The 15,644-nt window shown below is 48.4% G+C and overlaps 1 protein-coding gene across 2 annotated transcripts in view; it reads left to right on the top strand.

The window, feature by feature from the left end:
• The window catches only part of TNKS2 (tankyrase 2), a 691,336-nt gene that overhangs the window by 169,379 nt on the left and 506,313 nt on the right, over nt 1-15,644 (top strand). For both annotated transcript variants that reach the window (XM_086922459.1, XM_086922461.1), the window contains exon 13: nt 8,955-9,034. In XM_086922459.1, coding sequence (XP_086778585.1) covers nt 8,955-9,034 — 80 coding nt within the window. The remainder of the gene's footprint in view (nt 1-8,954; nt 9,035-15,644) is intronic.

Below are 15,644 nucleotides of genomic sequence, written 5' to 3' on the forward strand. Positions count from 1 at the left end.
TCTGTGTCACTGCCCCCACACAACACCAGTCGGGGGGAGACTCCAGCAGTTCCTGCCCGTGTGGAAGTCCATCACCACCGACAGGTGGGTCAGAAAGCTTATCCAATTTGGTTATTGCCTGGAGTTAACATCCACTCCCCCCAACATACCCCCAAGGCACCGTCCTATGTCGGACGAGCACTTGCACTTATTGCAGCAGGAGGTGGACGTCATGCTGCAAAAAGGGGCAATAGAGCTTGTGCCCATGCAGGTAAGAGGCACAGGAGTTTACTCCCTGTACTTCCTGATTCCCAAAAAGGACGGGTCCCTCAGGCCCATCCTGGATCTCAGGCCCCTCAACTTCTACATCTTGTCGGAGCACTTCCACTGCAGCAGGTGCTCCCTCTGCTTCAACAGGAGGACTTTCTCGCAACTTTAGATTTAAAGGATGCGTACTTTCACATTCCACTGCATCCTTCACACAGAAAATACCTCAGGTTCACCATCCAAAACCAGCACTACCAGTTCAGGGTTTTGCCTTTTGGGGTCACCACGGCACCCAGGGTGTTCACCAAGTGCCTGGCGACGGTGGCGGCACATCTGAGATGGCAGAACGTCCACGTCTACCCCTATCCGGACGACTGGCTCATCCAAGCGAAGTCAGCCCAGCAGTGTGCCGACCATGTGTCCCACACCATTCGCCTCCTGCACAATCTGGGGTTCTCACTGAATTACCCAAAATCCCACCTCCAGCCCGCCCACATACGGCAGTATCTGGGGGCGACCATAGACACTCTGGCGGCCACAGCACAGCCAAATTCAGTGAGTCAGCAGCATTCAATCGCTGATCCAAACATTCAGACCTCAACACTCGCTTCCAGCAAGAGTGTTCATGCAGTTGATAGGCATGATGGCCTCCTGCATTTCCATTGTCCCGCACGCGAGACTACATATGCGCCCGCTTCAGGAGTGCTTGGCACGTCAGTGGACTCAGGCTCACGGGCAGTTAAAAGACCTAGTGTTGGTGAGCGGTCGGACGTACAACTCTCTGCATTGGTGGAATCCACAAAACCTTTGCAAGGGCCGACCGTTCCAAGAGCCTGTGCCACAAATCATCCTGACGACGGACACCTCTCTCCAGGGATGGGGAGCTCATGTACTCCATTACACAGTGCAGGGACTATGGACGCAACAGCAACGGAAGATGCACATCAATGTTCTCGAACTGATGGCAATCTTCCTGGCACTCAAAGCCTTCAAAGTACATCTGTGCAACAAGGTCGTGTTGATCCGGACGGACAACATGACGGCAATGTACTACATTCAGAAGCAGGGAGGAACACACTCTCCGCAGCTGTCTCATCTGGCTCAGAGCATGTGGAAGTGGGCCATTCAGAGGAACATCTCCCTCATGGCGGAACACCTCCCGGGCAAGGACAATCAGATGGCGGACCTGCTCAGCAGGCACAGCCACCAGATGCACAAGTGGGAGATACATCCATCAGTACTCCAGCCTCACTTCCAAAGGTGGGGTCATCCAGAGATAGACCTGTTCGCCACAAGGGAGAACGCAAAATGCCAAAGCTTCGCCGTCAGGTTCCCGCACCCGCAGTCGCAGGGCAATGCGATATGGATGAACTGGTCAGGCAAATTTGCGTACGCTTTTCCCCCAGCACCTCTGATACCGCTGGTGGCACGCAAGCTCAGGCAGCACTCGATGACTCTCATCCTGGTTGCTCCAACGTGGGCTCGTCAACCATGGTACACCACGTTTCTAGAACTGTCCGTGGTGCCGCATCAGAGGCTACACCTCACACCCAGCCTTCTGACGCAGAGCCATGGCGACATTCAGCACCCAGATCTGCAACAGCTCAACCTGGCGATCTGGCTCCTGAAGTCCTAGAATTTGGCTACCTGCACTTACCTGCCGACTGTATGGACATCATTCGGGAGGCAAGAAAGCCCACCACTAGAGCATGCTATGCGGCTAAATGGAAGCGTTTTTTTATTTATTGTGCTGACCACAACATTAACCCGCTGGATGCTTCTATTCAGAACATCATCCGTTACCTTTTCCATCTATACAAGTGTAATCTGGCCTATGCTTCCATTCGCATTCATCTGTCTGCAATGGCCGCTTATCTCCAAAGCTTTTCTGGAAGGACTCAAACGAGTCATTCCGCCACGGACTCCACCAGCTCCTGAGTGGAACCTGAATGTGGTCCTTACCAGGCTGATGGGTCCTCCCTTTGAACCGCTGCATTCCTGCGAGATTCAGTTCTTGACATGAAAAGTGGCTTTCCTCATAGCCATTACATCGCTACGGCGGGTTAGTGAGTTGCAAGCCCTCACTATCCAAGAGCCTTTTCTCTAAGTTCATTCCAACAGGGTAGTGCTTCGCACTAACCCTAAGTTTCTTCCCAAGGTTGTGTCTCAGTTTCACATCAACCAAACAATCGAATTACCTGTTTTCTTTCAAAATCCTGAGTCACTGGGGGAGCGGATGCTCCATACCCTTGACGTTAAGCGGGCCCTAATGTATTACATCGATAGGACCAAGGATTTTAGGAAAACTAAGCAACTCTTTGTCGCCTTTGCACCACACCACAAAGGTAACCCTATTTCCAAGGCTGGTATTGCTAGATGGATCGTTAAATGTATCCAGATCTGCTATCTAAAAGCAAAACGCACTCTTACCATTCCACCAAGAGCCCACTCCACCAGGAAGTTAGGGGCCTCTATGGCATTCCTTGGAAACATTCCTTTGGAAGACATATGTAGAGCAGCCACATGGTCTACCACACACACATTTACCAAGCATTACTGTGTTGATGTGCACTCCAAACAGCAAGCAGCTGTAGGGCAGGCTGTTCTCAGGACACTTTTTCAAACTGCTGCAGCTGGCACGGGCGGCCGCCGCTAATGGAGGGACTGCTATGTATTCTATGCACAGATATGAATTCAGCAGCCCACATGCCTCGAACCGAATATGCTACTTACCAGTATGCATCTGTTCTTGGCATGTAGGGCTGCTGACATTCATATCGCCCGCCCTCCTCCCCGGCGCCTGTAGCAGCTGCAGTATTCACATATACTCATAGCATGGTCATCATTCACTGAGTTTCACTCCATCTTGGCCACAATGGCTGAAAACAATCTGGGGATGGAGTCGATGCCCATGCGCACTTTAGTCCAGGGGAGGAGCCACCTATCTCGTGATACTTCGAAGACTCTTCCAGGACAACAATGTGCAATCATCCGGACCCAACACTAGGCGGCGATCTATGCACAGATATGAATGTCAGCAGCCCTACATGCCAAGAGCAGATGCATACTGGTAAGTAGCATATTCGACCAAGAGTATTCACAAAGTGCCTAGCAGTGGTAGCAGCACATCTCAGAAGACAACAGATACATGTCTTCCCTTATCTGGACGACTGCCTCATAAAGGCAAAATCCTTCAATCAGTGTGCCCAGCACACACATCAAACAATTCAAACATTGCACGACTTAGGGTTTACAATAAACTACACCAAGTCGCACCTGCAGCCCTCGCATGTACATCAGTACCTAGGGGCTACACTAAACACGTCCACAGCCCGAGCGTATCCCAGTCCAGCCAAGATACAGAGCATTCAAGCCTTAGTCGCCAATTTTCAACACCAGCAGTCTTTGCAAGCCAAGGTGTTCATGAGGCTAATAGGTATGATGGCATCTTGCACCTTCATAGTACCACACGCAAGACTTCAGATGCGTCCCTTACAAGAGTGCCTAGCACAACAATGGAACCAAGCTCAACTAAAAGACCTGGTGTTTGGTAGACAGCCGCACATATCGCTCTCTGCAATGGTGGAACACCAAAAACCTAACAAAAGGTCGGCTGTTCCTCGAGCCTGTTCCACAAGTAGTGCTTATAACAGACGCATCCCTCACAGGGTGGGGAGCCCATCTCTTACATCACACAACTCAAGGCCAATGGACCATTCAACAGAAACGGTTCCATATCAACCACCTGGAGCTGCTAGCAATATTCCTAGCGCTCAAGACCTTTCAACTTCAAGTACAAAACAAAGCTGTCCTAGTCCGGACGGACAATATGACAGCCATGTATTACATACAAAAACAGGGGGGGACACACTCTCGGCAACTGTCCCAACTTGCACAGAACATTTGGGGATAGGCTGTTCCTTAAAGCATAGATCTGCTAGCAGAACACCTTCCAGGATTCCACAATCAGATAGCAGATCTGTTAAGTCGGATTCACGAATGGGAACTACATCCACAAGTTCTTCAGCCATTCTTCCAAAGGTGGGGGCATCCACACATAGATCTGTTTGCCACCCACGAAAACGCAAAATGCCCAGCCTTCGCCGCCAGGTTCCCACACCCACGGTCCGAAGGCAATGCGATATGGATGAACTGGTCAGGCAGATTTGCGTACGCTTTTCCGCCTCTCCCACTCATTCCAATACTAGTGTGCAAGCTCAGACAACAGTCTCTCACACTGATCCTGGTGGCTCCAACATGGGCACGCCAACCGTGGTTCACCACACTACTAGACCTTTCTCTAGCTCCGCATCAAAAGTTACGCCTCACACCATCCCTGCTCACACAGAACCATGGAGAAATCAGACACCCAGATCCAAATCAACTGAATTTAGCGATCTGGCTCCTGAAATCTTAGAGTTTGGTTATCTAAACCTACTACCAGACCGTATGAACATCATTAAGGAGGCTAGAAAACCCACTACCAGAGCGTGTTGTGCCACTAAATGGAAAAGATTCGCAATTTATTGCAAAAAAAATCACATTGATCCCCTGGATGCATCCATCCAGAATATCATCTGTTACCTTTTACATCTACAAAGGTCTAACATGGCATATTCTTCCATACGCCTGCTGCACCTTGCAGCAATTGCAGCATACCTACCGAACAGACAACATCGGTCTCTCTTTAGAGTACCAGCAATCAAAGCATTCATGGAGGGATTAAAAAGAATAATCCCACCAAGGTTACCACCTTCTCCTGTGTGGAACCTAAATCTTGTTCTAACAAGGCTCAATGGGACCCCCGTTCAAACCTTTACATACATGTGAACTGCAATTCCTAACATAGAAAACAACTTTCCTTTTTGCCATTACCTCTCTTAGGAGGGTAAGTGAAATACAAGCTTTCACAATACAAGAACCATTTTTTCAAATACATCCTAACAAAGTGGTTTTAAGATCCAATCCAAAATTTCTTCCAAAAGTCATCACTTCTTTTCACCTAAATCAATCCGTAGAGTTACCTGTGTTTTTCCAAAACCCAGACTCTGTGGCAGAAAAAGCATTACACACATTAGATGTTAAAAGAGCTCTTTTATACTACATAGATATAACTAAATCCTTTAGGAAGATAAAACAACTGTTTGTAGCTTTCTCTCCTCCTCATAAAGGCAACCCCATCTCCAAAGGTGGGATTGTGAGGTGGATTGTAAAGTGTATACACATATGCTATGTTAAAGCTAAACGTACATTAACAGTTCCTCCTAGAGCGCTGTCAGGCTCGGCGTCGGTTCTCTTCGGGGCTGTGTCGAATAGCCTGTAACCTCCCCCACACAACTCTCCTAGAGTCTGAAGCAAGAAACACAGACTACCAAGACAGTCCCGTGAGGGCGGGAAAGGAAGGGGACAGCGGGGAGGGAGATCTGAAACGACAAGGACAGAGATTTAGAAAACACCCCCCAAAACCCCACAATGGTCTATCCTACTATTCTTCCTCACTCTTCACAACATTAATCTAAACCCCTACCTGAAAAGGAAAATACAACAGGCTTTGTATTTTGGGAGGAAAGATGTGGGTTGAGACCAGGGATGGCAACCAACTGCAATGACAAACACACAGGAACACGATGAGCTTATAGTTTCATGTGAGGCTATTGTAGTCACCAATAATACATACTACATACCACTCTAATATGGTGTTCTTCCTTAGGTTAGACCAATCCCTCTGATCCCGTACCCCTGAATCGTCTCCCCTGTGTTTTTGAATATAAAGCGTAGAAAAATGTTGTGCAAAAGGAATCGTAAAGGAAAACAGCAGGCAAAGTTAAATCACCCTTTCAAACGGTTTCCTGCCAACTGGTTTAGTTCATCCAATGTGGGAAGTGATCTGCGTCTTGCGACACCTCCCGTGCCTGGACACAAAGTAATTACCTTAACGAACAGTTTCAGCCCAAACTGCTCCGATCTCCTTATTAAATCAAAGAAATGTACAAAGTGTTTGTCGGACCGCTAATTCAGTTCAGATCCAGACAGACCGTCAACAGGCTTCTCCCTGCATTGAGAAAGCGGAATGCTGTCTCATCCAACAGGGAGAGAGAAACCCTTGTTTCAATCAAAGAGGCTCTTCGTGAAACCTCGAATATGCACGCAGCCGCGTGCACAAAGATTACGGATCCAATAATTCCTTCACCCGACCCAGAACGGGATGAAAGGGACACAAACGAATGAAAGGTCTCCAAACAGGAGCTTACCGCAACTACCATACCAATAATTATCGGCACCGCTGGTGAGTCTTGGCTGAGTTTTATTTCCGGGAGTTTGCGTGACTGGCGTTGCTGCGTGAATTCGTCTCCCGGCATTCTGGGAAACGTAGTCCAGCGTATGAGGTCGCCCTTTGTCCTGCAAAATGCGGACAGCGGCTCTACGCGGCTGTAACCTTGTAAATGTAAATGTACAGGAATTTATATAGCGCAAATCACCGAGCGGTTTCTAAGCGCTTGCTTAGGGAACCCGTCCTGGTATTCCCCTGTGAGATAACCCCGGCAGGGTATCCACAAGGTGAAAGCCAGGCATCCCGCCGCGAGGGGCCGTTGTGGAGATTAAGCAAGCTATTGCCCAGAGTCGCAGAGTGTGAACCCGTGAATCGAGTGGGCACCGGAGCGAGAATTGTTGAGTCCATGGACATTTTTTAGGACTCAAGACCCCGCCGAGCCGGGAATTGAACCCTGGTCCTGGGCTGACCTCTGCTTCCAGGTCTGCCTCCTCTAACCAGTGAGCCACACTTCTCCATAAAGGCAAAACCTTGACAAGCGCATTCCACTCGCAAACTAGGAGCCTCTATGGCTTTCTTAGGAAACATACCACTAGAGGACATATGCAAGGCAGCTACAGGGTCTACACCACATACCTTCACTAAACACTATTGTGTTGATGTGCAAGCCAAGCAGCAAGCTGCAGTAGGCCAAGCAAGCTGTCCTTAAAACTTTATTTTTAACAACTGCAACGGATACAGGTGACCACCGCTAAGGGGAGACACTGCTGCACAACAAGTGCTAAGGTGTACAATCTGCAGCTCATATGCCTCGAACGGAAAATCTACTTACCAGTATGCATCTGTTCTTGGCATGTAGAGCTGCAGAGCTTGGCCTATTGCACCACCCCTGGGGCCCTGACGCTGCCGGTCTCCTCTGCTGCCTTTCTTCCTTCGCTGTACGGCCGCAGTTGGGGGAGACTGCAGCTCCCAGGCTGCATTGCTGGACCGCCCACTTCCGCCCATCGCGCGCCTGGAGTAGCTGCAGTAGGCCAAGCTGTCCATAAAACTTTATTTTTAACAACTGCAACGGATACAGGTGACCACCGCTAAGGGGAGACACTGCTGCACAATCAATGCTATGGTGTACAATCTGCAGCTCATATGCCTCGAACAGAAAATCTACTTACCAGTTTGCATCTGTTCTTCGCATGTAGAGCTGCAGAGTTGTACATGCCCTCCCGCCTCCCCGGGACTTGTATCCGTTCCAGTTTTTCATCTTACTTAGATGCACACGCATGGACATCCTTTTCTTACTGTATCTCTACTAACTCCATCATTTCCCATCATGGCGAAAAACAATCTAAGGATGGAGTCGATGCCCATGCGCAGTATTGTCCAAGGGAGGAGTCACCTATCTCATGACTACAAAGACTTCTTCCAAGACAACAACAACCTGCAACATCCGAGCCCAACACCAGGTGGGGGTCTAATGCTAAGGTGTACAACTCTGCAGCTCTACATGCCAAGAACAGATGCATACTGGTAAGTAGCATTTTCCTTTCTTCTGATTTGCAGAAGAATCAACATTTTTAAGAAAGTTTGCAATTTGCTTGACTCTGGTTTCCCTGTGCGGCGCCTATCAAGCTTTTAGCTTGCACTATATCTGGACTTTAAAGAAACTGTGTGCCAGCCCAGAGATGTGTTTACTATAAGCTTTGATGACTTTCTCCTCCTCCAAGAACTCCAAACAAGCTTGAGGAACTAAAGCCATCCGACACTTGTGACCTGGAAGGAGGAGCTAAACTGCCCAGCTTGAAGAGAGAAGCTTTTCGCTAACCAGGAGGATCCAACAGCACCATAAGGCCATACTATGATATAAAAATACTAATATAATAACTTAAGGCCATGCTCACTGAATGTCCGTGAAAAAAGAACCAAGTAGGCCTTGCAGACCAGCTTTCAGACGTAGACTTAAAATCTGAAGGGAACCACAAAGCGCAATGAGCCAGAGAAAGGCTTCCAAGATTTTGGGAGTGGTGTATTCCCTACCTTCTATAAACCAACTTGACTTGGGAGGGGGAAGAGCGTTCCCGATGTCTTGTTATAGAGCCCCAGAAAAAACAGTGAGATTTTCCCCTACAGACCCCTAGGCTGGGTACAAGGGGCATTTTGCCCTAGTTGGTTAAGAAAGTGCTGTTACAGAGATGTACTGTTGATGTCCTTGTACTTTATTAGTACATTCCACTGCCCTGTTGACATCTGGTGCCTGAAAATCCCTGTATGCTACCTCCCTCAAAACCACAAACTTTTGACAATAGACATTTCCTTACATGTGTGTTCTAAGCAACTAATATGAATTTGTAATTGGTCGAATCCTAGAGTGCCCAATCAGAACACTAATTGTACGGTTTTCTCCATGTTGATTTTAATGTTACTTTTTTTCCCCCTCCAACAGCAGGTGTTGTGTCATGCATGTCAGATAATGATAAACATTTGCTGGAATCTGCCAAAATTGGTGACCTCGAAGTGGTAAAAGTAAGTGCCTTCATTTGTTTTTGCATCTGCTCTTTCTGCGTATATAGATTCATCATTATGTGTAACTTGTTCACAAATTCTTTCTGAACCGATTCTTTTATAGGGCTTTGCTTTCTGGACCATTAATATCACAGCTGGCATTTAAATACATTTTATATTTGGAAAAAGAATTTGCAGTAGGTCCTTCAATCATTGCCGAATACAAGTGGAATAAAATAATTTGAGCACTCAAATTGAAACCTATTCTGCCATGGTAATTGATTAAAAAGGAGAAATGTAAAAAAAAAGGGACTGGTGGAACGGGAAATAAAGACGAGCATTTATAGCTACAACAATGACATAAGAGTGCATCTCTCAATTTAAATATTTTGGTGTTCAGTATATGACTGTTTTTCATAGGAAACTGAGTTTCCGACTTTTTTTGTTTTGAATGTTCACCAGTACCATTTTGTGTAATGCTTTTAGCCATGCATTCAGTGAGAGCTCTTTGGTGTTACTTCAGAGCTGTGTTCAGAAGATGCAAGACTAGCCATGTGCCACAGAACAATTAATCTTTATTAGACTATTTGGACCAGATAGTTGGATACAAGAAATTCAAGATACCATTCATAGTGCAAAACTTGGATCTTTTGTACAAAGTTGAGGTTTTTGAATCTGTGCAGGTCATTATGAGCAGGAAACATAATTACCATCCCCCTCATTCATTCTATTTGGGGTTTATCTCACTTATTTCCTCTTGGCAAACATGAATATAACAACACAGAAGGGAAAGGGTCCATGGTTGGGCTGCTCATTATCTAGTGGTTGAATGCCTCACAGGTACTGAAGCTTCTCTGATTCTAGTTATGGAGGAGATTGCTTCCTTATGATCAAGCAAAGGTCCATCCTGCAAGAAATGAAAAAGGTTGAGATCCCCTAAGCACATTGTCAAAACTTTCACTTAACAAACACAGCACAGGAAAAAGCACATATGTAGCAAGGATATCTCTGCCATCACCCCATCCTTCCACTAAATCGATCAGCCCTTTTGATTTGTAGTTACTAATACAGAATGACCTTCAGCAGACTATTCTCTCTCCCCAATTAGATCCTGCAGTTTCATAATTTGGATATTCACTGTTAATTTGGGATAGCAATATTCAAGCACTCTCCCAGCACAAATTATCTCAACTGATTATATGTTATTCAAAGTAAGCTCCATGTAAAATATCTCAGAAATGAAGATTAATCGAGAGTGTACTGCCTAATTGGACCCTCTGCCAACTCTGCCAATGTTTGTCCTCTTTCCTGGCCTCAGTCCCGTACTTGTCTTCTTGAGTGCCAATATGGTGGGTGTTCAACTGATTTCAGTACCAAAATAAATGGTAAAATTAAATTCAAGTCCATCAAACCCCTATTGATGTCACATTGAATTTAATGTCACAAATTACTTGATGGCACTCAGTGGTTAACAAAACTGCCCTGTTTCAAGAAGTGCAGTTTGGCTGAGCCAGGCAGTATCCGGACACTGGGGCCTATACTGATGAACGTCATGGTGATGTTAAGTATCAACACTCTACCTGAAAGTGCTCCAAGACGATACATTGACAACTTTGCCATAAAATGAGGACATCTTTTCTGTGGTAGTATCATCTACTTGATACCTATTTCTGCTCTCCATAAGGTTCATAGTGTACTTTACAGGCTCAGTTACTCCAAGGACACTATTTCAAAGACCTTTCATAGGAAATCCGGTGGAGAGTACCCAAGGAGGACTCCTCCTTTCTGTCTTAGAAACAACATTGCACAGATCATCCTGAACAGAATTTTCAAGGATGATTATTCCCTAGTATTGTGACATATTTTCCAGATTTGCATGCTTGAATCATCCCCCGTCGGCGAGATGGGAGTCCCACTGTACATTTACAAGCAGTTGCAGTAATCATCATAGCTTACAGTGGAATTAAGACATCAAATTTCACAACTAATCCATTTCTTGTAAAAAGAACCAAATTCCACACACACACACACACCCAGAGCCAGTCACACAAACCCAGAGCCAGCCACACACACCCAGAGCCACACACACACACACACACACCCAGAGGCACACACACCCAGAGCCACACACGCACACACACACACACACACACACCCAGAGCCACACACACACACACCCAGAGCCACACACACACACCCAGAGCCACACACACACACCCAGAGCCACACACACACACACTCAGAGCCACACACACACACACCCAGAGCCACACACACACACACCCAGAGCCAGCCACACACGCACACACCCAGAGCCACACACACACCCAGAGCCACACACACACCCAGAGCCACACACACACCCAGAGCCACACCCACACACCCAGAGCCACACCCACACACCCAGAGCCACACCCACACACCCAGAGCCACACCCACACACCCAGAGCCACACCCACACACCCAGAGCCACACCCACACACCCAGAGCCACACCCACACACCCACTCAGAGCCACACACACACCCCCACTCAGAGCCACACACACACCCACCCAGAGCCACACACACACACCCACACAGAGCCACACACACACACCCACACAGAGCCACACACACACCACACAGAGCCACACACACACCACACAGAGCCACACACACACACACACACACCCAGAGCCACACACACACACACCCAGAGCCACACACACACACCCAGAGCCACACACACACCCAGACAGCACCATTCATACATCTTAAAAGTACACAATCTGTTGTGTGTCGGGTCGATGCCCCGCACACCGCCCTACTCTACACACGCTAACATGTGCTGCATCAATGTCCACAGAAGAGTGCCACAGCCCAGCCACCGCCCTGCATCTCTGGCACTGCACAGATAAACAACTGTCGATATATGTGATACCAATGCAGCAAACCCGGCTGCCGTATCATTAGAGACAGGCACGCATCCTTTTATCGTCGTCCTGCTACTATAATGCTTCCTATAAATGACTTTGATGTGCCAATGCCGTTCCCACGTTTCACGTCTCTACCAGGACAGGTCCCACCAACAGGGTCTATACCCCAAAAGCTTTACTGTCATCTTTCTGATATCGACAAAATGGGTGCCAAACAGAAGGTGGGTGGCATTAATCTATGTAAGCATTTGGAGACAAGTCAGCCTGCACTATGAGTCATTGTGCGCTCCAGCAGCTTATTAATTCCTGTTTCAAGTCCTCTCTCAACCACGAGGGCCCTAATGCTCATAACACCAAGACACTACAGTGCTCACATTTGGGCTCAATTGGTGGTAAAAGCTCCGAGTGTCACAATCTTGGCCCAGTAACTCCTGTCTGCCATGGCCTTCCTGAATTAAAAAGCCCCCACATACACCCTCACTTTATTGAATTCAAGTGCATGTCATCAGAGCTTTCATGTAAACCACTGCCAAGAGAAAGATTTAAACGAGAAACATGGGCACACGTTTACATCTCAAAGCATTCTGGGATTTGCAGTCTTTTTCTTCCTGTGCGCGAACTGTTTAAGCAATCCATAATTTTTTGACAACGCTAAACTAGAAACTAGGTCACTCGAGCATTAGGTAGGCCATCAGCGCCCTGTCAGCAGGTGGGATGCGGCGCGAGGAAGGAGATGAATGGGCAAGAAGGCGCAACATGCAGAGGGACACTTAGCTGGACTGGGAGATTAGTCCAAATACACCCACAGGCAACACACCTTCAAAGGATCGCAACATCAGCACCTTTCTAAAGCGGCAGCTGCAGGGGAAACTTTGGTGAGGTGCACTTATTACCAGGGCCCTCGGACGCAGCCCAGAAAATAATCAGCAGGTTCCTCTTTGGAAGAAAACACTCCTGCTTACAAAACAAAACCACCTGTTACCCCCCCAGGCCTCTTTGCTGAGGACTGGCAACCGGCTCCTTAGTGCGAGGCGAAACAGGGCCGTGCGCCTGCAGCCTTGACGTCCACTAACATGGGCTCGGGCAAACCAGGGATGGGGCTCTCTCTGCCCAGACACACACAGCAACAAGCTCGCACTCAACAGCACAGGCAAGCACACAGGGGCACAGTGACTATTCGGCACGCATAAACCAGGGATGGGGTCTCTCTCCCCAGACACACACAGCAACATGCTCGCACACCAGCACATACAAGCACACATGGGCACAGTGACTATTCAGCACGCATAAACCAGGGACGGGGTCTCTCTGCCCGGACACACACAGCAACATGTTTGCACTCAACAGCACAGGCAAGCACACAGGGGCACAATGCACTCTTCGGCACGCATGAACCAGGGACGGGGTCTCTCTCCCCGGACACACACAGTAACATGCTCGCACACCAGCACATACAAGCACACAAGGGCACAATGTGCTCTTCAACACGCATAAACCGGAGACTAGGCTCTCTCTGCTCTGGACACAAGCAACAACATTCCCGCATACAACGGCACATGCAAGCACACAGGGGCACAGTGCACTATTCGGCACGCATAAACCAGGGACTTAACGGGCTCTCTCTGTATTGGACACACACAGCAACATGAGTCGAACGGGCACACGGACAGCAGGAGGGGTGGCGGGAACGGGCACACGGACAGCGGGAGGAGGGGAGGGGGCAAGGGAAACTAATAAAGACAAACAGAAAGCAATACATTGAAGAAAGGCGAGAGAAGAAAACAAATGAAATGAAAATACCATGGACGGGGGCGCCGGAGGGTGGAGCGGAACACGGGAGGTGCTGGAGGACACAGAGGCTCATGGCGTTCGGGCACAGAGGGGGAGACCACACCTCCGGCATCATGGAGACATCCTCGGGGGCTGCCGAAGCCAAACAAGAGAAAAGGGTCAGAGCTGCGGAGCTTCCCAAGTAAGCTACTGCCCGTCCGCCATCTTCGGAGGAATGAAAAAAAAAAACACCGGCCCACCGCCGCAATGACTTTCTATAAGGGGCGGAGAGGGAAAAAATCGCCGGAACGCCCACGAATCGCCTCGCGCAATGACGGACAGATCTCTCTTCCAATGGCTAGCCTCCATTTATGGAGCTAGCCAATAGAAGAGTGAGGCGGAACTAAGGCCATACTGTTCTAACAAAAGATTTCGCCTGCGCGAAACGCTGCTGCGCAGCTGTTCGCCAGGCGAAACCTAAAAAGCACAAACTGACTGAAAAATCCTTGCCAACACCGTCAAAACCATAGTCGATGGTACTTAAAACTAAGATATCCATAACGGCTGGCATAGCGTCTATGAGTCTGCAGTTGACTTTCACCATCCCGCCGACTACCTCGTCCACTACAGTATCCGCATCTACTAAGACCACCCAATTGATGAGAACTGTTCCTACACCGTCTGAGAAGACCTCATCAACAACACAACTTGCAGAGAAGTCCTCCTCCTCATCTAAATTAAAGAAAAAGAAGCCACCCATGCTGGTTTTGACTGCACTATCATCACTACTGTCGACAACTGCGTTGACAAGACTTTTATTTGGTATTCGTCCTGAATGTATATCACCTAACAAGGTGTCTCCACTACCACACAGACACTTGCTAGATATTGCGAAATTAAAAGATGATGATCAGGGACCTTTTGGTGCAGCTCACAGTCCTTCTGAGTTGCAACTTAAGTATCAAGAGGAAGACTATAATCACAAACCAGTTTATCAAGGTCATCAATATATAGAGTACCATCACTTTGCTCCTCCTCCAACACCACAAGGAATGGTCCAGGTTCCTGCTTCTTTAGTTCAGGACTGGCAAAGCATGCTTCAGGACTACTAAAAGAACTTTCCAACACCAGCCAAAGTACAACAATCATCTACAGGCGGTCATCAGACCACATAGCGCCTCCACTTACTCCAATGATGACACCACAATTTCGTATGGCCATGCCTCCTCGAGACGATCTATCTTCTACTCCATCCATCTGATAGAGACTACTAGCCGCAGATTCCTTCACATAGAATTATCCCCAGGCGTGAGACGGGATCCGCAAACTTTTTGCCACAGCATCCCTGCGCGCCAAAGGTGGGGCATCATCACGAGACTCTGCCCAGGTCTCGTCCGCGCACGTGACGTCAGCGAGGCCACATAAGCCCCACTTCGGTGTGTCTACGTCAGTGTTTTCATTTTCCGTGTGCAACGCGGATCTGGCTTGCTGTGGGCCTATTTGGGGCTTCAAAACTTGCACGACGTGGGGGCGTCTTACGTCGGCGACAGACCCTCATCTCATTTGTATGTGACCTTTGGGGGAGGATCACGGCACTACTGATTGTGAGGCGTGCCAACAGATAAGTTGAGGCGGGAGCGCCGCAGGAAACTTCTATCGGCGTGTCTCTCCAGGTCAACCTCCTCCCCTCGATCATCCTCGGCGGACGGCTTCAGATACAGCCGTGGTCGTCGTCCTCTCCTTTTCAGATGTTGCGAGAGCGTCGCTCCCCGGTGGGTAAGTGTTGCAGTTTGTCCCCGGGGGCTGGCGTTTGGCCTTTTGCGGGGGGAGGGGGTGGACTCTCCACGGGTGATGCAGCCCGCGTGTCGGCCTCCTACCCACTGTTTCCCAGTGCTGGGGCGTCGAGAGTCCAGATTGAGACATACGCGGCGGCTTTGCAGGATTC

The sequence above is a fragment of the Lissotriton vulgaris genome, chromosome 5 (assembly GCF_964263255.1).
Source record: "Lissotriton vulgaris chromosome 5, aLisVul1.2, whole genome shotgun sequence".
In the NCBI taxonomy this organism is placed as follows: Eukaryota; Metazoa; Chordata; class Amphibia; order Caudata; family Salamandridae; genus Lissotriton; species Lissotriton vulgaris.